Source organism: Salvelinus fontinalis, chromosome 16, assembly GCF_029448725.1.
Source record: "Salvelinus fontinalis isolate EN_2023a chromosome 16, ASM2944872v1, whole genome shotgun sequence".
Taxonomy (NCBI): Eukaryota; Metazoa; Chordata; class Actinopteri; order Salmoniformes; family Salmonidae; genus Salvelinus; species Salvelinus fontinalis.
This window is the reverse complement of record NC_074680.1, coordinates 48251885-48274072: the sequence shown is the minus strand read 5'-3', so window position 1 is coordinate 48274072 and position 22188 is coordinate 48251885. Positions and strand designations below refer to the sequence as shown.

The 22188-nt window shown below is 51.8% G+C and overlaps 1 protein-coding gene across 1 annotated transcript in view; it reads left to right on the top strand.

Moving 5' to 3' along the window:
* The window catches only part of LOC129813291 (polypeptide N-acetylgalactosaminyltransferase 16-like), a 64302-nt gene extending 46996 nt beyond the window's left edge, over window positions 1-17306 (top strand). The window contains exons 9-15 of the mRNA XM_055865624.1: window positions 5071-5174; window positions 6624-6750; window positions 7479-7571; window positions 10715-10798; window positions 13256-13385; window positions 13831-13947; window positions 17062-17306. Coding sequence (XP_055721599.1) covers window positions 5071-5174; window positions 6624-6750; window positions 7479-7571; window positions 10715-10798; window positions 13256-13385; window positions 13831-13947; window positions 17062-17205 — 799 coding nt within the window. The 3' untranslated portion in view covers window positions 17206-17306. The remainder of the gene's footprint in view (window positions 1-5070; window positions 5175-6623; window positions 6751-7478; window positions 7572-10714; window positions 10799-13255; window positions 13386-13830; window positions 13948-17061) is intronic.
* Window positions 17307-22188: the final 4882 nt, after the last annotated feature.

Here is a 22188-nt window from a genome sequence, read left to right as displayed (position 1 = left end):
GGTCCCCACACTGCCTATCAGGTAGCTAGTTATGTTGATGTGGTCCCCACACTGCCTATCAGGTAGCTACAGTAGTTATGTTGATGTGGTCTCCACACTGCCTATCAGGTAGCTAGTTATGTTGATGTGGTCCCCACACTGTCTATCAGGTGGCTAGTTATGTTGATGTGGTCCCCACACTGTCTATCAGGTAGCTAGTTATGTTGATGTGGTCCCCACACTGCCTATCAGGTAGCTACAGTAGTTATGTTGATGTGGTCTCCACACTGCCTATCATGTAGCTACAGTAGTTATGTTGATGTGGTCTCCACACTGCCTATCAGGTAGCTACAGTAGTCATGTTGATGTGGTCCCCACACTGCCTATCAGGTAGCTACAGTAGTTATGTTGATGTGGTCCCCACACTGCCTATCAGGTAGCTAGTTATGTTGATGTGGTCCCCACACTGTCTATCAGGTAGCTAGTTATATTGATGTGGTCCCCACACTGCCTATCAGGTAGCTACAGTAGTTATGTTGATGTGGTCCCCACACTGCCTATCAGGTAGCTAGTTATGTTGATGTGGTCCCCACACTGCCTATCAGGTAGCTAGTTATGTTGATGTGGTCCCCACACTGCCTATCAGGTAGCTAGTTATGTTGATGTGGTCCCCACACTGCCTATCAGGTAGCTAGTTATGTTGATGTGGTCCCCACCCTGCCTATCAGGTAGCTACAGTAGTTATGTTGATGTGGTCCCCACACTGCCTATCAGGTAGCTAGTTATGTTGATGTGGTCCCCACACTGCCTATCAGGTAGCTAGTTATGTTGATGTGGTCCCCACACTGCCTATCAGGTAGCTAGTTATGTTGATGTGGTCTCCACACTGCCTATCAGGTAGCTACAGTAGTTATGTTGATGTGGTCCCCACACTGCCTATCAGGTATCTACAGTAGTTATGTTGATGTGGTCCCCACACTGCCTATCAGTTAGCTAGTTATGTTGATGTGGTCCCCACACTGCCTATCAGGTAGCTACAGTAGTTATGTTGATGTGGTCCCCACACGGTCTATCAGGTAGCTAGTTATGTTGATGTGGTCCCCACACTGCCTATCAGGTATCTACAGTAGTTATGTTGATGTGGTCTCCACACTGCCTATCAGGTAGCTAGTTATGTTGATGTGGTCCCCTCACTGCCTATCAGGTAGCTACAGTAGTTATGTTGATGTGGTCTCCACACTGCCTATCAGGTAGCTACAGTAGTTATGTTGATGTGGTCCCCACACTGCCTATCAGGTAGCTAGTTATGTTGATGTGGTCCCCACACTGTCTATCAGGTAGCTAGTTATGTTGATGTGGTCCCCACACTGCCTATCAGGTAGCTACAGTAGTTATGTTGATGTGGTCCCCACACTGCCTATCAGGTAGCTACAGTAGTTATGTTGATGTGGTCCCCACACTGCCTATCAGGTAGCTAGTTATGTTGATGTGGTCCCCACACTGCATATCAGGTAGCTACAGTAGTTATGTTGATGTGGTCCCCACACTGCCTATCAGGTAGCTAGTTATGTTGATGTGGTCCCCACACTGCCTATCAGGTAGCTACAGTAGTTATGTTGATGTGGTCCCCACACTGCCTATCAGGTAGCTAGTTATGTTGATGTGGTCCCCACACTGCCTATCAGGTAGCTACAGTAGTTATGTTGATGTGGTCTCCACACTGCCTATCAGGTAGCTAGTTATGTTGATGTGGTCCCCACACTGTCTATCAGGTAGCTAGTTATGTTGATGTGATCCCCACACTGCTTATCAGGTAGCTAGTTATGTTGATGTGGTCCCCACACTGTCTATCAGGTAGCTAGTTATGTTGATGTGGTCCCCACACTGCCTATCAGGTAGCTACAGTAGTTATGTTGATGTGGTCCCCACACTGCCTATCAGGTAGCTACAGTAGTTATGTTGATGTGGTCCCCACACTGCCTATCAGGTAGCTAGTTATGTTGATGTGGTCCCCACACTGCCTATCAGGTAGCTACAGTAGTTATGTTGATGTGGTCCCCACACTGCCTATCAGGTAGCTAGTTATGTTGATGTGGTCCCCACACTGCCTATCAGGTAGCTACAGTAGTTATGTTGATGTGGTCTCCACACTGCCTATCAGGTAGCTAGTTCTGTTGATGTGGTCCCCACACTGTCTATCAGGTAGCTAGTTATGTTGATGTGGTCCCCACACTGTCTATCAGGTAGCTAGTTATGTTGATGTGGTCCCCACACTGCCTATCAGGTAGCTACAGTAGTTATGTTGATGTGGTCCCCACAGTGCCTATCAGGTAGCTACAGTAGTTATGTTGATGTGGTCCCCACACTGCCTATCAGGTAGCTAGTTATGTTGATGTGGTCCCCACACGGCCTATCAGGTAGCTACAGTAGTTATGTTGATGTGGTCCCCACACTGCCTATCAGGTAGCTAGTTATGTTGATGTGGTCCCCACACTGCATATCAGGTAGCTACAGTAGTTATGTTGATGTGGTCCCCACACTGCCTATCAGGTAGCTACAGTAGTTATGTTGATGTGGTCCCCACACTGCCTATCAGGTAGCTAGTTATGTTGATGTGGTCCCCACACTGCCTATCAGGTAGCTACAGTAGTTATGTTGATGTGGTCCCCACACTGCCTATCAGGTAGCTACAGTAGTTATGTTGATGTGGTCTCCACACTGCCTATCAGGTAGCTAGTTATGTTAATCTGGTCCCCACACTGTCTATCAGGTAGCTAGTTATGTTGATGTGGTCCCCACACTGCCTATCAGGTAGCTAGTTATGTTGATGTGGTCCCCACACTGTCTATCAGGTAGCTAGTTATGTTGATGTGGTCCCCACACTGCCTATCAGGTAGCTACAGTAGTTATGTTGATGTGGTCCCCACACTGCCTATCAGTTAGCTAGTTATGTTGATGTGGTCCCCACACTGCATATCAGGTAGCTACAGTAGTTATGTTGATGTGGTCCCCACACTGCCTATCAGGTAGCTAGTTATGTTGATGTGGTCCCCACACTGCCTATCAGGTAGCTACAGTAGTTATGTTGATGTGGTCTCCACACTGCCTATCAGGTAGCTAGTTATGTTGATGTGGTCCCCACACTGTCTATCAGGTAGCTAGTTATGTTGATGTGGTCCCCACACTGCCTATCAGGTAGCTACAGTAGTTATGTTGATGTGGTCTCCACACTGCCTATCATGTAGCTACAGTAGTTATGTTGATGTGGTCCCCACACTGCCTATCAGGTAGCTACAGTAGTTATGTTGATGTGGTCCCCACACTGCCTATCAGGTAGCTACAGTAGTTATGTTGATGTGGTCCCCACACTGCCTATCAGGTAGCTACAGTAGTTATGTTGATGTGGTCCCCACACTGCCTATCAGGTAGCTAGTTATGTTGATGTGGTCTCCACACTGCCTATCAGGTAGCTAGTTATGTTGATGTGGTCTCCACACTGCCTATCAGGTAGCTAGTTATATTGATGTGGTCCCCACACTGCCTATCAGGTAGCTACAGTAGTTATGTTGATGTGGTCCCCACACTGCCTATCAGGTAGCTAGTTATGTTGATGTGGTCCCCACACTGCCTATCAGGTAGCTAGTTATGTTGATGTGGTCCCCTCACTGCCTATCGGGTAGCTACAGTAGTTATGTTGATGTGGTCCCCACACTGCCTATCAGGTAGCTACAGTAGTTGTGTTGATGTGGTCCCCACACTGTCTATCAGGTAGCTACAGTAGTTATGTTGATGTGGTCCCCACACTGCCTATCAGGTAGCTAGTTATGTTGATGTGGTCTCCACACTGCCTATCAGGTAGCTAGTTATATTGATGTGGTCCCCACACTGTCTATCAGGTAGCTAGTTATATTGATGTGGTCCCCACACTGTCTATCAGGTAGCTAGTTATGTTGATGTGGTCCCCACACTGCCTATCAGGTAGCTACAGTAGGTATGTTGATGTGGTCCCCACACTGCCTATCAGGTAGCTAGTTATGTTGATGTGGTCTCCACACTGCCTACCAGGTAGCTAGTTATGTTGATGTGGTCTCCACACTGCCTATCAGGTAGCTAGTTATGTTGATGTGGTCTCCACACTGTCTATCAGGTAGCTACAGTAGTTATGTTTATGTGGTCCCCACACTGCCTATCAGGTAGCTAGTTATGTTGATGTGGTCCTGCTGAGCCTACCTCCTGTCTCCACTGTGTGACAGTCTGTCCTGCTGAGCCTACCTCCAGTCTCCACTGTGTGTACCAGTCTGTCCTGCTGAGCCTACCTCCAGTCTCCACTGTGTGACAGTCTGTCCTGCTGAGCCTACCTCCAGTCTCCACTGTGTGACAGTCTGTCCTGCTGAGCCTACCTCCAGTCTCCACTGTGTGACAGTCTGTCCTGCTGAGCCTACCTCCAGTCTCCACTGTGTGACAGTCTGTCCTGCTGAGCCTACCTCCAGTCTCCACTGTGTGACAGTCTGTCCTGCTGAGCCTACCTCCAGTCTCCACTGTGTGACAGTCTGTCCTGCTGAGCCTACCTCCAGTCTCCACTGTGTGTATCAGACAGTCTGTCCTGCTGAGCCTACCTCCAGTCTCCACTGTGTGACAGTCTGTCCTGCTGAGCCTACCTCCAGTCTCCACTGTGTGACAGTCTGTCCTGCTGAGCCTACCTCCAGTCTCCACTGTGTGACAGTCTGTCCTGCTGAGCCTACCTCCAGTCTCCACTGTGTGTATCAGACAGTCTGTCCTGCTGAGCCTACCTCCAGTCTCCACTGTGTGACAGTCTGTCCTGCTGAGCCTACCTCCAGTCTCCACTGTGTGACAGTCTGTCCTGCTGAGCCTACCTCCAGTCTCCACTGTGTGACAGTCTGTCCTGCTGAGCCTACCTCCAGTCTCCACTGTGTACCAGTCTGTCCTGCTGAGCCTACCTCCAGTCTCCACTGTGTACCAGTCTGTCCTGCTGAGCCTACCTCCAGTCTCCACTGTGTACCAGTCTGTCCTGCTGAGCCTACCTCCAGTCTCCACTGTGTACCAGTCTGTCCTCTGTGTTCTCTGCTGTAGAACTCCAGTGATTGCAGGAGGGATCTTTGTGATGGACAAGAGCTGGTTCAACCACCTGGGGCAATACGACACTCACATGGACATCTGGGGAGGAGAGAACTTTGGTGAGTTCACACACTCCACTCACTCACTCACTCAATCACTCACTCACTCACTCACTCACTCACTCCAATCCAATCCCTATTTCATAACACCATCTGGCCCATTAACATGACTGGCATATGGCTTTAGGTAGGACAGCAGACCATTCAAACATTATCGCCACCTACTGAATCTAACTGATTGATGATGTGATTGGACCAGCTGGTGACTGATGATGTGATTGGACCAGCTGTTGACTGATGATGTGATTGGACCAGATGGTGACTGATGATGTGATTGGACCAGCTGTTGATTGATGATGTGATTGGACCAGCTGGTGACTGATGATGTGATTGGACCAGCTGGTGACTGATGATGTGATTGGACCAGCTGGTGATTGATGATGTGATTGGACCAGCTGTTGACTGATGATGTGATTGGACCAGATGGTGACTGATGATGTGATTGGACCAGCTGTTGACTGATGATGTGATTGGACCAGCTGGTGACTGACGATGTGACTGGACCAGCTGTTGACTGATGATGTGATTGGACCAGCTGTTGACTGATGATGTGATTGGACCAGCTGGTGACTGACGATGTGACTGGACCAGCTGTTGACTGATGATGTGATTGGACCAGCTGGTGACTGATGATGTGATTGGACCAGCTGGTGATTGATGATGTGATTGGACCAGCTGTTGACTGATGATGTGATTGGACCAGATGGTGACTGATGATGTGATTGGACCAGCTGTTGATTGATGATGTGATTGGACCAGCTGGTGACTGATGATGTGATTGGACCAGCTGGTGACTGATGATGTGATTGGACCAGCTGGTGATTGATGATGTGATTGGACCAGCTGTTGACTGATGATGTGATTGGACCAGATGGTGACTGATGATGTGATTGGACCAGCTGTTGACTGACGATGTGACTGGACCAGCTGTTGACTGATGATGTGATTGGACCAGCTGTTGACTGATGATGTGATTGGACCAGCTGGTGACTGACGATGTGACTGGACCAGCTGTTGACTGATGATGTGATTGGACCAGCTGGTGACTGATGATGTGATTGGACCAGCTGGTGACTGATGATGTGATTGGACCAGCTGGTGACTGATGATGTGATTGGACCAGCTGGTGACTGATGATGTGATTGGACCAGCTGGTGACTGATGATGTGATTGGACCAGCTGGTGACTGATGATGTGATTGGACGACCAGCTGGTGACTGATGATGTGATTGGACCAGCTGGTGTCTGCTGCATTTTGCTCTGTAGCAGGTTAACTCGGATAATGAAAACTATACTGCTAACTCTGGTTGAAGACCAGACTCTGTGTGTGTGTGTGTGTGTGTGTGTGTGTGTGTGTGTGTGTGTGTGTGTGTGTGGGGGTATTATCTCCCCTATATAAACATGTCTATATTAACATATTACCTTAACTCATACATCTCTCCTTCCCAGAGCTGTCGTTCAGGGTGTGGATGTGTGGTGGGAGTCTGGAGATTCTGCCCTGCAGCAGGGTTGGACACGTCTTCAGGAAGCGACATCCCTACGACTTCCCAGAAGGCAACGCTCTCACATACATCAAGTAAGTGAGCTTGGCTGGGTCGCTCTGATATCCACTCTACAGATGCACACATACTGACACACACACACACAACCATAGACACACACTCTAGTCCTGCCTTTTTCAAACCTCTTCTCTGGGACTCCCAGCCTTCCAAACTTCTTCTTGGGGACTCCCATCCGTTTCAAACCTCCTCTCGGGGACCGTCTTCTCAGGGACTCCCAGCCTCTCGGGGAGCCTCCTCTCAGGGACTCCCAGCCTCTCGGGGAGCCTCCTCTCAGGGACTCCCAGCCTCTCGGGGAGCCTCCTCTCAGGGACTCCCAGCCTCTCGGGGAGCCTCCTCTCAGGGACTCCCAGCCTCTCGGGGAGCCTCCTCTCAGGGACTCCCAGCCTCTCGGGACCCTCCTCTCGGGGACCCTCCTCTCGGGGACCCTCCTCTCGGGGACTCCCAGCCTCTCGGGGACCCTCCTCTCGGGGACCCTCCTCTCGGGGACATGTATTTTAACTATTCCAGAACTAGCATACCTGATTCAACTAGTCAACTAATCCTCAAACCCTTGGTGGATCAGGTGAGATAGTTCAGAGCTGAAAACTGAAATGTCTGGGCTCCTGTCATTACAGAGAGGAAGGAACGATTGAACTGTGTTATTATCCTACCTAACTAGGTGTGTGTGTGTGTGTGTGTGTGTGTGTGTGTGTGTGTGTGTGTGTGTGTGTGTGTGTGTGTGTGTGTGTGTGTGGGGGGTCAGGAACACGCGTCGGGCAGCGGAGGTCTGGATGGATGAATATAAACAGTACTACTACTCAGCAAGGCCCTCAGCCCAGGGAAGGGCCTTTGGCAGGTTAGTAGTCCTCTCTGGTACCTTCTAACCAACACTATTCATATCTTTGCTGTTGGATGAAAAACCTCATCTCCAAAACAGAACCTTTTCAGGAAATGGAAAAAACTGCCATATTTTTCTCTCCCTTCCCTCTCCCTTTCCACCTCTCTCCCTTTCCCCCTCTCTCCCCTTCCCCCTCTCCCCTCCCCCTTCCCTGTCCCCTTCCCTTCCCTCTCCCTCTCCCTCTTCCCTCTCCCTCTTCCCTCTCCCTCTTCCCTCTCCCTCTTCCCTCTCCCTCTTCCCTCTCCCCTTCCCTCTCCCCTTCCCTCTCCCCTTCCCTCTCCCTCTCCCCTTCCCTCTCCCTTTCCACCTCTCTCCCTTTCCCCCTCTCTCCCCTTCCCCCTCTCCCCTCCCCCTTCCCTGTCCCCTTCCCTTCCCTCTCCCTCTCCCTCTTCCCTCTCCCTCTTCCCTCTCCCTCTTCCCTCTCCCTCTTCCCTCTCCCCTTCCCTCTCCCCTTCCCTCTCCCCTTCCCTCTCCCTCTCCCCTTCCCTCTCCCTTTCCACCTCTCTCCCTTTCCCCCTCTCTCCCCTTCCCCCTCTCCCCTCCCCCTTCCCTGTCCCCTTCCCTTCCCTCTCCCTCTCCCCTTCCCTCTCCCCTTCCCCCTCTCTCCCCTTCCCCCTCTCCCCCTTCCCTGTCCCCTTCCCCCTCTCCCCCTTCCCTGTCCCCTCCCCTCTCCCCTTCCCATTCCTTCCCCCTCTCCCCCTTCCCTCTCCCCTTCCCATTCCTTCCCCCTCTCCCCCTTCCCTCTCCCCTTCCCTTCTCCCCTTCCCATTCCTTCCCCCTTCCTTCTCCCCTTCCCCTCTCCTTCCCCCTTCCCTCTCCCCTTCCCCCTTCCCTCTCCCCTTCCCCTCTCCTTCTCCCCTTCCCCTCTCCTTCTCCCCTTCCCCTCTCCCCTTCTCCCCTTCCCCTCTCCCCTTCCCCCTTCCCTCTCCCCTTCCCCTCTCCTTCTCCCCTTCCCCTCTCCTTCTCCCCTTCCCCTCTCCCCTTCTCCCCTTCCCCTCTCCCCTTCCCCCTTCCCTCTCCCCTTCCCCTCTCCCTCTCCCCTTCCCCTCTCCTTCCCCCTTCCCTCTCCCCTTCCCCCTTCCCTCTCCCCTTCCCCTCTCCTTCTCCCCTTCCCCTCTCCTTCTCCCCTTCCCCTCTCCTTCTCCCCTTCCCCTCTCCCCTTCTCCCCTTCCCCTCTCCCCTTCCCTCTCCCCTTCCCCTCTCCTTCTCCCCTTCCCCTCTCCTTCTCCCCTTCCCCTCTCCCCTTCTCCCCTTCCCCTCTCCCCTTCCCCTCTCCCCTTCCCCTCTCCCCTTCCCCTCTCCCCTTCCCCTCTCCTTCTCCCCTTCCCCTCTCCTTCTCCCCTTCCCTTCTCCCCTTCCCTCTCCCCTTCCCCCTTCCTTCTCCCCTTCCCTCTCCCCTTCTCCCCTTCCCCTCTCCCCTTCCCCCTTCCTTCTCCCCTTCCCTCTCCCCTTTCCCCTCTCCCCTTTCCCCTCTCCCCTTTCCCCTCTCCCCTTCCCTCTCCCCTTCTCCCCTTCCCCTCTCCCCTTCCCTCTCCCCTTCTCCCCTTCCCTCTCCCCTTTCCCCTCTCCCCTTTCCCCTCTCCCCTTCCCCTCTCCCCTTCTCCCCTTCCCCCTTCCCTCTCCCCTTCCCCTCTCCCCTTCCCCCTTCCCTCTCCCCTTCCCCTCTCCTTCTCCCCTTCTCCCCTTCCCCCTTCCCTCTCCCCTTCCCCTCTCCTTCTCCCCTTCTCCCCTTCCCCCTTCCCTCTCCCCTTCCCCCTTCCCTCTCCCCTTCCCCCTTCCCTCTCCCCTTCCCCTCTCCTTCTCCCCTTCCCCTCTCCCCTTCCCCCTTCCCTCTCCCCTTCCCCTCTCCTTCTCCCCCTCTCCCCTTCCCCCTTCCCTCTCCCCTTCCCCCTTCCTTCTCCCCTTCCCCTCTCCCCTTCTCCCCTTCCCCTCTCCCCTTCCCCCTTCCTTCTCCCCTTCCCCTCTCCCCTTCTCCCCTTCCCCTCTCCCCTTCTCCCCTTCCTTCTCCCCTTCCCCCTTCCTTCTCCCCTTCCCCCTTCCCTCTCCCCTTCCCCCTTCCTTCTCCCCTTCCCCCTTCCTTCTCCCCTTCCCCCTTCCCTCTCCCCTTCCCCCTTCCCTCTCCCCTTCCCCCTTCCCTCTCCCCTTCCCCCTTCCCTCTCCCCTTCCCCCTTCCTTCTCCCCTTCCCCCTTCCCTCTCTCCTTCCCCCTTCCCTCTCCCCTTCCCCCTTCCCTCTCCCCTTCCCCTCTCCTTCTCCCCTTCCCTCTCCCCTTCCCCCTTCCCTCTCCCCTTCTCCCCTTCCCTCTCCCCTTCCCCTCTCCTTCTCCCCTTCCCCTCTCCCCTTCTCCCCTTCCCCTCTCCCCTTCCCTCCCTCCTTCCCCTCTCCTTCTCCCCTTCCCCTCTCCTTCTCCCCTTCCCCTCTCCTTCTCCCCTTCCCCTCTCCCCTTCTCCCCTTCCCCTCTCCCCTTCCCCTCTCCCCTTCCCCTCTCCTTCTCCCCTTCCCCTCTCCTTCTCCCCTTCCCCTCTCCCCTTCCCCCTTCCCTCTCCCCTTCTCCCCTTCCCTCTCCCCTTCCCCCTTCCTTCTCCCCTTCCCTCTCCCCTTCTCCCCTTCCCCTCTCCCCTTCCCCCTTCCTTCTCCCCTTCCTTCTCCCCTTCCCTCTCCCCTTTCCCCTCTCCCCTTTCCCCTCTCCCCTTCCCTCTCCCCTTCTCCCCTTCCCCTCTCCCCTTCCCTCTCCCCTTCTCCCCTTCCCTCTCCCCTTTCCCCTCTCCCCTTTCCCCTCTCCCCTTCCCCTCTCCTTCTCCCCTTCCCCCTTCCTTCTCCCCTTCCCTCTCCCCTTCCCCCTTCCTTCTCCCCTTCCTTCTCCCCTTCCCCTCTCCTTCTCCCCTTCCCCTCTCCCCTTCCCATTCCTTCCCCCTTCCTTCTCCCCTTCCCTCTCCCCTTCCCCCTTCCCTCTCCCCTTCCCTCTCCCCTTCTCCCCTTCCCTCTCCCCTTCTCCCCTTCCCTCTCCCCTTCTCCCCTTCCCCTCTCCCCTTCTCCCCTTCCCCTCTCCCCTTCCCCTCTCCTTCTCCCCTTCCCCTCTCCCCTTCCCATTCCTTCCTGTAGCATTGCAGACCGGCTGACTCTACGACACAAGCTGAACTGCAAGTCCTTCCATTGGTATATGGAAAACGTTTACCCTGAGCTAAGGTGAGAGGAGTCTCTGGTTGCGTCCCAATAACCTCTCCTTACTCCTGAAGTGTGCACTCGTTCACTACTCCCCACAAATGTTAAAGCATTGGGATGGGTGGGTAGGCATAGGCTAGAGGGAGTTTCCATTTAACTGTCATTTCCTTTTGTGAAGAGAAGTGAACAAGTGCACACTTTGGGAGAAAGGAGAGATTTGGGACACATATACTACACACTAACCACCCAGTTGTTCTGTATAACAGTATAGCCAGCACACTAGTAGAGGGTAGACGATTATCAATATGTTATATATCAACTGGGTTCACCTGCATTCTACTGTTTCACAGTATGATGTCTTACCTCCTGTTCCTCTCTCTCTTCCTACATCCTGTTCCTCTCTCTCCCTTACCTCCTGTTCCTCTCTCTCCCTTACCTCCTGTTCCTCTCTCTCTCCCTTACCTCCTGTTCCTCTCTCTCCCTTACCTCCTGTTCCTCTCTCTCCCTTACCTCCTGTTCCTCTCTCTCTTCCTACCTCCTGTTCCTCTCTCTCCCTTACCTCCTGTTCCTCTCTCTCCCTTACCTCCTGTTCCTCTCTCTCTTCCTACCTCCTGTTCCTCTCTCTCTTCCTACCTCCTGTTCCTCTCTCTCCCTTACCTCCTGTTCCTCTCTCTCCCTTACCTCCTGTTCCTCTCTCTCCCTTACCTCCTGTTCCTCTCTCTCTCCCTTACCTCCCGTTCCTCTCTCTCTCCATTACCTCCTGGTCCTCTCTCTCTTCCTACCTCCTGGTCCTCTATCTCTTCTAACTCCTGTTCCTCTCTCTCTCCATTACCTCCTGTTCCTCTCTCTCTCTCCCTTACCTCCTGTTCCTCTATCTCTTCTAACTCCTGTTCCTCTCTCTCTTCCTACCTCCTGTTCCTCTATTTCTTCTAACTCCTGTTCCTCTCTCTCTTCCTACCTCCTGTTCCTCTCTCTCTTCCTACCTCCTGTTCCTCTCTCTCTCCATTACCTCCTGTTCCTCTCTCTCTCTTCCTACCTCCTGTTCCTCTATCTCTTCTAACTCCTGTTCCTCTCTCTCTTCCTACCTCCTGTTCCTCTCTCTCTTCCTACCTCCTGTTCCTCTCTCTCTTCCTACCTCCTGTACCTCTCTCTCTTCCTACCTCCTGTTCCTCTCTCTCTTCCTACCTCCTGTTCCTCTCTCTCTTCCTACCTCCTGTTCCTCTCTCTCCCTTACCTCCTGTTCCTCTCTCTCCCTTACCTCCTGTTCCTCTCTCTCTCCCTTACCTCCCGTTCCTCTCTCTCTCCATTACCTCCTGGTCCTCTCTCTCTTCCTACCTCCTGGTCCTCTATCTCTTCTAACTCCTGTTCCTCTCTCTCTCCATTACCTCCTGTTCCTCTCTCTCTCTCCCTTACCTCCTGTTCCTCTATCTCTTCTAACTCCTGTTCCTCTCTCTCTTCCTACCTCCTGTTCCTCTCTCTCTTCCTACCTCCTGTTCCTCTCTCTCTTCCTACCTCCTGTACCTCTCTCTCTTCCTACCTCCTGTTCCTCTCTCTCTTCCTACCTCCTGGTCCTCTCTCTCTTCCTACCTCCTGTTCCTCTCTCTCCATTACCTCCTGTTCCTCTCTCTCTCCATTACCTCCTGTTCCTCTCTCTCTCTTCCTACCTCCTGTTCCTCTCTCTCTTCCTACCTCCTGTTCCTCTCTCTCCATTACCTCCTGTTCCTCTCTCTCTCCATTACCTCCCGTTCCTCTCTCTCTCCATTACCTCCTGTTCCTCTCTCTCTCCATTACCTCCCGTTCCTCTCTCTCTCCATTACCTCCTGTTCCTCTCTCTCTCTCCCTACCTCCTGTTCCTCTCTCTCTCTTCTACCTCCTGTTCCTCTCTCTCTTCCTACCTCCTGTTCCTCTCTCTCTTCCTACCTCCTGTTCCTCTCTCTTCCTACCTCCTGTTCCTCTCTCTCTCCATTACCTCCTGTTCCTCTCTCTCTTCCTACCTCCTGTTCCTCTCTCTCTCTTCCTACCTCCTGTTCCTCTCTCTCTTCCTACCTCCTGTTCCTCTCTCTCTTCCTACCTCCTGTTCCTCTCTCTCTCCCTTACCTCCTGTTCCTCTCTCTCTTCCTACCTCCTGGTCCTCTCTCTCTTCCTACCTCCTGTTCCTCTCTCTCTCCCTTACCTCCCGTTCCTCTCTCTCTTCCTACCTCCTGTTCCTCTCTCTCTTCCTACCTCCCGTTCCTCTCTCTCTTCCTACCTCCTGTTCCTCTCTCTCTTCCTTACCTCCTGTTCCTCTCTCTCTCCATTACCTCCTGTTCCTCTCTCTCTCCATTACCTCCCGTTCCTCTCTCTCTCCCTTACCTCCCGTTCCTCTCTCTCTCTTCCTACCTCCTGTTCCTCTCTCTCTCACCTCCCTCTCCCTTTCTCTCTCACCTCTCATCTCTCACGTCTCTCTCTCTCCCTTTCTCTCTCACCTCTTGTGTCTCCCAGGATCCCGGAGCAGGATGCAGTGTCCAGTGTGTTGAGACAGGGAGGACTGTGTCTGGAGAGCCTTGGTTCAGACAGCCTGGGTCTGGCAGAGTGTAGTAGAAGCTCTGGAGCTATGAGGCCACAGTCACAGGTCAGTACCATCACCCACCACTAGGGGGAGATAGTGGTTATGAGAGTGTTAGTGTGTGTAGTAGTAGTAATAATAATAATAATAATAATAATAATAACAATAATTTGGGGGTGCTTATAATTGTGTGTGTGTTTGTTATTTTTCCTGTATGTTTGTGAGAGCTGTGTGTATCCATGGGTGCAAGGAAGAGCATGAATGATTTAGCCCACTGCCCTGTTGCTATGGGATGCACTATGACTGTTGCTATGGGATGCACTATGACTGTTGCTATGGGATGCACTCTGATTGTTGCTATCTGTCAAAGTCACTACTAACCCCATCTCTGTCTCTGTCTCTCTGTCTGTGTCTCTGTCTATCTGTCTCTCTGTCTGTGTGTCTCTCTGTCTCTCTGTCTGTGTGTCTCTCTGTCTCTCTGTCTGTCTCTGTCTGTGTCTCTCTTATACAGAGGTGGCAGCTGGTGGAGCCTCTTCTACGCCAGCAGGACATCTGTCTGGCAATCACAGCTTTCACTGCCGGGTCAAAGGTCAAGACGGAACCCTGCAACATGAAAGAGCCCCGACAGGTGAGATAGACAGACAGGTCAGACAGGCAGGTGAGATAGACAGACAGGTGAGAGCGACAGACAGGTCAGACAGACAGACAGGCAGGTGAGATAGACAGACAGACAGACAGACAGGCAGGTGAGATAGACAGACAGGTCAGACAGGTGAGACAGACAGACAGACAGACAGACAGGTGAGACAGACAGACAGACAGACAGACAGACGAGACAGACAGACAGACGAGACAGACAGACAGACGAGATAGACAGACAGACGAGATAGACAGACAGACGAGATAGACAGACAGACGAGATAGACAGACAGACGAGATAGACAGACAGACGAGATAGACAGACAGACGAGATAGACAGACAGACGAGATAGACAGACAGACGAGATAGACAGACAGACGAGATAGACAGACAGACGAGATAGACAGACAGACGAGATAGACAGACAGACGAGATAGACAGACAGACGAGATAGACAGACAGACGAGATAGACAGACAGACGAGATAGACAGACAGACGAGATAGACAGACAGACGAGATAGACAGACAGACGAGATAGACAGACAGACAGACAGACAGGTCAGACAGACAGACAGACAGGTCAGACAGACAGACAGACAGGTCAGACAGACAGACAGACAGGTCAGACAGACAGACAGACAGGTCAGACAGACAGACAGACAGGTCAGACAGACAGACAGACAGGTCAGACAGACAGACAGACAGGTCAGACAGACAGACAGACAGGTCAGACAGACAGACAGACAGGTCAGACAGACAGACAGACAGGTCAGACAGACAGACAGACAGGTCAGACAGACAGACAGACAGGTCAGACAGACAGACAGACAGGTCAGACAGACAGACAGACAGGTCAGACAGACAGACAGACAGGTGAGACAGACGGAGACAGACAGGTGAGACAGACAGACAGGTGAGACAGACGGAGACAGACAGACAGGTGTGAATGGGACGTGGACCAGCCTCTCCTCTCCCTACGGTCCCGTCAGTCTTCCCATAATACTGGCTCCCGAGCGGCGCAGCGGTCTAAGGCCCTGCATCTCAGTGCTAGAGGCGTCACTACATACACCCTGGTTCGAATCCTGGCTGTATCACATCCAGCCGTGATTGGGAGTCCCATAGGGCGGTGCACAATTGTCCCAGCATCATCTGGGTTTGGCCGTCATTGTAAATGACAATTTGTTCTTACCTGACTTGCCTCGTTAAATAAAAGGTTAAATACTGGGCTCTGGCCTAAAGTAGTGTACTATATAGGGAATAGGGCTCTGGCCTAAAGTAGTGTACTATATAGGGAATAGGGCTCTGGCCTAAAGTAGTGTACTATATAGGGAATAGGGCCCTAGTCAACAGTAGTGTACTATATAGGGAATAGGGCCCTGGTCAACAGTAGTGTTCTATATAGGGTCCTGGTCAACAGTAGTGTACTATATAGGGAATAGGGCCCTAGTCAACAGTAGTGTTCTATATAGGGAATAGGGCTGTGGTCAACAGTAGTGCACTATATAGGGAATAGGGCCCTGGTCAACAGTAGTGTACTATATAGGGAATAGGGCCCTGGTCAACAGTAGTGTACTATATAGGGAATAGGGCTCTGGTCAACAGTAGTGCACTATATAGGGAATAGGGCCCTGGTCAACAGTAGTGTACTATATAGGGAATAGGGCCCTGGTCTAAAGTAGTGTTCTATATAGGGTCCTGGTCAACAGTAGTGCACTATATAGGGAATAGGGCCCTGGTCAACAGTAGTGTACTATATAGGGAATAGGGCCCTGGTCAACAGTAGTGTACTATATAGGGAATAGGGCCCTGGTCTACAGTAGTGCACTATATAGGGAATAGGGCCCTGGTCTAAAGTAGTGTTCTATATAGGGAATAGGGTCCTGGTCCACTATATAGGGAATAGGGCCCTGGTCCACTATATAGGGAATAGGGCTCTGGTCAACAGTAGTGTACTATATAGGGAATAGGGCCCTGGTCAATAGTAGTGTACTATATAGGGAATAGGGCCCTGGTCAACAGTAGTGTACTATATAGGGCCCTGGTCAACAGTAGTGTTCTATATAGGGAATAGGGCTCTGGTCAACAGTAGTGTTCTATATAGGGCCCTGGTCAACAGTAGTGTTCTATATAGGGAATAGGGCCCTGGTCCACTATATAGGGAATAGGGCTCTGGTCAACAGTAGTGTACTATATAGGGAATAGGGCCCTGGTCAACAGTAGTGTACTATATAGGGAATAGGGCTCTGGTCAACAGTAGTGTACTATATAGGGAATAGGGCTCTGGTCAACAGTAGTGTACTATATAGGGAATAGGGCCCTGGTCAACAGTAGTGCACTATATAGGGCCCTGGTCAACAGTAGTGTTCTATATAGGGTCCTGGTCCACTATATAGGGAATAGGGCTCTGGTCTATAGTAGTGTTCTATATAGGGAATAGGGCTCTGGTCAACAGTAGTGTTCTATATAGGGAATAGGGCCCTGGTCAACAGTAGTGTACTATATAGGGAATAGGGCTCTGGTCTATAGTAGTGTTCTATATAGGGAATAGGGCTCTGGTCAACAGTAGTGTACTATATAGGGAATAGGGCTCTGGTCAACAGTAGTGCTCTATATAGGGAATAGGGTCCTGGTCAACAGTAGTGTTCTATATAGGGAATAGGGCTCTGGTCAACAGTAGTGTACTATATAGGGAATAGGGTCCTGGTCAACAGTAGTGTTCTATATAGGGAATAGGGCTCTGGTCAACAGTAGTGTACTATATAGGGAATAGGGTCCTGGTCAACAGTAGTGTACTATATAGGGAATATGGTCCTGGTCAACAGTAGTGTTCTATATAGGGAATAGGGCCCTGGTCAACAGTAGTGTACTATATAGGGAATAGGGCCTATATATGACCTGATGGTCTGAGGTTAGTCTCTCAGCTACAGTATTATTCCATAATAAAACACTAATCCTAGTTTGGATAGAAATGTGATTCCCTTTGAGATCCAATCTAAAGCCATATGTCTCTCTCCTCCCCCTCTCTCTCCCCCCTCTCTCCTCCCTCCCCCTCTCTCTCTCCTTCCCCTACCTCTCCCTCCATCTTTCTACCCCTCCTGTAGAAGTGGAAGCCGATAGGGCCGACCCTGCAGCACGTTGTTAGTGGTCTGTGTCTTGACAGTCAGCTTTCTGTTGGCCCTCCTGCCATCACTCAGTGTCGGCCCCAGCTGGCCAGTCAGGTCTGGGAGCCACAACTCATCACCTGATTACCTGAAACCTGGTGGCCGGAGAGAAGAAGAGGAAGAGGAACTCTGGTGGCTGGGGAGAAGAGGAGGAAGAGGAACTCTGGTGGCTGGGGAGAAGAGGAGGAAGAGGAACTCTGGTGGCTGGGGAGAAGAGGAGGAAGAGGAACTCTGGTGGCTGGGGAGAAGAGGAGGAAGAGGAACTCTGGTGGCTGGGGAGAAGAGGAGGAAGAGGAACTCTGGTGGCTGGGGAGAAGAGGAGGAAGAGGAACTCTGGTGGCTGGGGAGAAGAAGAGGAAGAGAAACTCTGGTGGCTGGGGAGAAGAGGAGGAAGAGGAACTCTGGTGGCTGGGGAGAAGAGGAGGAAGAGGAACTCTGGTGGCTGGGGAGAAGAGGAGGAAGAGGAACTCTGGTGGCTGGGGAGAAGAGGAGGAAGAGGAACTCTGGTGGCTGGGGAGAAGAGGAGGAAGAGGAACTCTGGTGGCTGGGGAGAAGAGGAGGAAGAGGAACTCTGGTGGCTGGGGAGAAGAGGAGGAAGAGGAACTCTGGTGGCTGGGGAGAAGAGGAGGAAGAGGAACTCTGGTGGCTGGGGAGAAGAAGAGGAAGAGGAACTCTGGTGGCTGGGGAGAAGAGGAGGAAGAGGAACTCTGGTGGCTGGGGAGAAGAGGAGGAAGAGGAACTCTGGTGGCTGGGGAGAAGAGGAGGAAGAGGAACTCTGGTGGCTGGGGAGAAGAAGAGGAAGAGGAACTCTGGTGGCTGGGGAGAAGAAGAGGAAGAGGAACTCTGGTGGCTGGGGAGAAGAAGAGGAAGAGGAACTCTGGTGGCTGGAGAGAAGAGGAGGAAGAGGAACTCTGGTGGCTGGGGAGAAGAGGAGGAAGAGGAACTCTGGTGGCTGGGGAGAAGAGGAGGAAGAGGAACTCTGGTGGCTGGGGAGAAGAGGAGGAAGAGGAACTCTGGTGGCTGGGGAGAAGAGGAGGAAGAGGAACTCTGGTGGCTGGGGAGAAGAGGAGGAAGAGGAACTCTGGTGGCTGGGGAGAAGAGGAGGAAGAGGAACTCTGGTGGCTGGGGAGAAGAGGAGGAAGAGGAACTCTGGTGGCTGGGGAGAAGAGGAGGAAGAGGAACTCTGGTGGCTGGGGAGAAGAGGAGGAAGAGGAACTCTGGTGGCTGGGGAGAAGAGGAGGAAGAGGAACTCTGGTGGCTGGGGAGAAGAGGAGGAAGAGGAACTCTGGTGGCTGGGGAGAAGAGGAGGAAGAGGAACTCTGGTGGCTGGGGAGAAGAGGAGGAAGAGGAACTCTGGTGGCTGGGGAGAAGAGGAGGAAGAGGAACTCTGGTGGCTGGGGAGAAGAGGAGGAAGAGGAACTCTGGTGGCTGGGGAGAAGAGGAGGAAGAGGAACTCTGGTGGCTGGGGAGAAGAGGAGGAAGAGGAACTCTGGTGGCTGGGGAGAAGAGGAGGAAGAGGAACTCTGGTGGCTGGGGAGAAGAGGAGGAAGAGGAACTCTGGTGGCTGGGGAGAAGAGGAGGAAGAGGAACTCTGGTGGCTGGGGAGAAGAGGAGGAAGAGGAACTCTGGTGGCTGGGGAGAAGAGGAGGAAGAGGAACTCTGGTGGCTGGGGAGAAGAGGAGGAAGAGGAACTCTGGTGGCCGGAGAGAAGAGGAGGAAGAGGAACTCTGGTGGCCGGGGAGAAGAAGAGGAAGAGGAACTCTGGTGGCTGGGGAGAAGAGGAGGAAGAGGAACTCTGGTGGCTGGGGAGAAGAGGAGGAAGAGGAACTCTGGTGGCTGGGGAGAAGAGGAGGAAGAGGAACTCTGGTGGCTGGGGAGAAGAGGAGGAAGAGGAACTCTGGTGGCTGGGGAGAAGAGGAGGAAGAGGAACTCTGGTGGCTGGGGAGAAGAGGAGGAAGAGGAACTCTGGTGGCTGGGGAGAAGAGGAGGAAGAGGAACTCTGGTGGCTGGGGAGAAGAGGAGGAAGAGGAACTCTGGTGGCTGGGGAGAAGAGGAGGAAGAGGAACTCTGGTGGCTGGGGAGAAGAGGAGGAAGAGGAACTCTGGTGGCTGGGGAGAAGAGGAGGAAGAGGAACTCTGGTGGCTGGGGAGAAGAGGAGGAAGAGGAACTCTGGTGGCTGGGGAGAAGAGGAGGAAGAGGAACTCTGGTGGCTGGGGAGAAGAGGAGGAAGAGGAACTCTGGTGGCTGGGGAGAAGAGGAGGAAGAGGAACTCTGGTGGCTGGGGAGAAGAGGAGGAAGAGGAACTCTGGTGGCTGGGGAGAAGAGGAGGAAGAGGAACTCTGGTGGCTGGGGAGAAGAGGAGGAAGAGGAACTCTGGTGGCTGGGGAGAAGAGGAGGAAGAGGAACTCTGGTGGCCGGAGAGAAGAGGAGGAAGAGGAACTCTGGTGGCTGGGGAGAAGAGGAGGAAGAGGAACTCTGGTGGCTGGGGAGAAGAGGAGGAAGAGGAACTCTGGTGGCTGGGGAGAAGAGGAGGAAGAGTTTGGTGGAATGGAGGAAAGGAGAGAAAGAGGGAGAGGCGATACTGGACATGGACATGCAGAGGGACACAAATAATCACATCTGTCTCCACACTGTCCTCCTCCTCTCCGTGGGAGACGAGGAGAGAGGGGGGGGGGACAAGAATGTGGTAAACAACTCTACTATGTTGATGTTTACCGGATGTTTCTGTCCCGAGATGTCAGACTGACAAGAACCAAGGAGTCTGAGATGAAAGACCTGGAGGCCTTCACCCAGCGACCTGGAACAAACACACACCTGTTAGACATCTGAACTGTACAGTGTCAGAAGTCTGGGCCCATATTCACAAAGAGTCTCAGTAGGAGTGGTGATCTAGGATCAGGTCACAAAGAGTCTCAGTAGGAGTGGTGATCTAGGATCAGGTCACAAAGAGTCTCAGTAGGAGTGGTGATCTAGGATCAGGTCACAAAGAGTCTCAGACAAGGAGTGGTGATCTAGGATCAGGTCACAAAGAGTCTCAGACAAGGAGTGGTGATCTAGGATCAGGTCATAAAGAGTCTCATTAGGAGTGTTGATCTAGGATCAGGTCACAAAGAGTCTCATTAGGAGTGTTGATCTAGGATCAGGTCATAAAGAGTCCCAGTAGGAGTGTTGATCTAGGATCAGGTCATACAGAGTCTCAGTAGGAGTGTTGATCTAGGATCAGGTCACAAAGAGTCTCATTAGGAGTGTTGATCTAGGATCAGGTCATAAAGAGTCTCAGTAGGAGTGGTGATCTAGGATCAGGTCATACAGAGTCTCAGTAGGAGTGTTGATCTAGGATCAGGTCATAAAGAGTCTCTCAGTAGGAGTGTTGATCTAGGATCAGGTCATAAAGAGTCTCAGTAGGAGTGTTGATCTATGATCAAGTCATACAGAGTCTCAGTAGGAGTGTTGATCTAGGATCAGGTCATAAAGAGTCTCAGTAGGAGTGTTGATCTAGGATCAGGTCATACAGAGTCTCAGTAGGAGTGTTGATCTAGGATCAGGTCATACAGAGTCTCTCAGTAGGAGTGTTGATCTAGGATCAGGTCATACAGAGTCTCAGCAGGAGTGTTGATCTATGATCAGGTCATACAGAGTCTCAGTAGGAATGGTGATCTAGGATCAGGTCAAAGAGTGTTGAGGAGGAGTGTTGATCTAGGATCAGTTTTTCCTTTTAGATCACAATGAATAACATTACATGGATCTTGGGAACCTGATCCTAGATTATAATGACCTGGGGGACCTGATCATAATGAATAGCATTACATGGACCTGATCCTAGATCCTAATGACCTGGGGGACCTGATCCTGGATCATAATGACCTGATCCTAGATCCTAATGACCTGGGGGACCTGATCCTAGATCATAATGAATAACATTACATGGACCTGATCCTAGATCCTAATGACCTGGGGGACCTGATCCTAGATCACCACTCCTACTGTGACTCTTTATGACCTGATCCTAGATCTCCACTCCTACTGAGACTCTTTATGACCTGATCCTAGATCACCACTCCTACTGTGAGACGCTTTATGACCTGATCCTAGATCACCACTCCTACTGTGAGACGCTTTATGACCTGATCCTAGATCAACACTCCTACTGAGACCTCTTTATGATCTGATCCTAGATCACCACTCCTACTGAGACTCTTCATGACCTGATCCTAGATCACCACTCCTACTGTGAGACGCTTTATGAATACGGGCCCAGGTCTCACCTGTCAGAGGTCATCCTCCTCTCGGATGGTGTGGGTTCTCCTTCCGTAGCTTTTCACAACTTCAACTGTTTCTTGCACATCTCACATTTTATTGTCTGTCAATAAATCAACAGATTACAACATGTGTTTATTTCACTGAATAGCTGTTTTTTAAAAAGTGTCATGCAAAGCATTTTCAGGAACATTATCTGTTGTTTTGCATGGTCAAGCCCAAAATAATGTTTCGTTTTTTTCTTTGTGATTTTATGTAAATATTATAAAACTAAAATATGCTTGGATTTTGCGTAAAGTTAAAGTACCCTATATGTTGTTTGAGAAATAAATTAATGTTTTGTATAATGATCCGTTTCCAGTTCTTTAATACATAATAGTTAGCCTGGGTACCAGTCATTTTGTGCCATCTTGCCATTTCTTGTCATAGACTAGTACCCAGGCTCGCGCAATCATAACCTTTGTTGTTGTTGACAGAGAAACAGTACCTTCTATGTCCAAGAGGGAGAGAATTCATTCCAATGTACAGTTTTCTCGGAACGTGAGAACCTGTAGGCTGCAGTACAACCGAACACCACTAGAGGGCAGGCTAACCCCTCATAAATACAGAATGTTGGTACACAAAAAGTATCTGGCTTCATGCAGCCTGTGGTCTTGCTGTGTTCGTAACCAAGTGGGAATTTACGACTTGGAAAAATCTACTTGAACGGCCCTCCAACTGGTAATTACTAGTGGGAAACTCATCTTTCATAGTGGGAAACTCATCTTTCATAGTGGGAAACTCATCTTTCATAGCGGGAAACTCATCTTT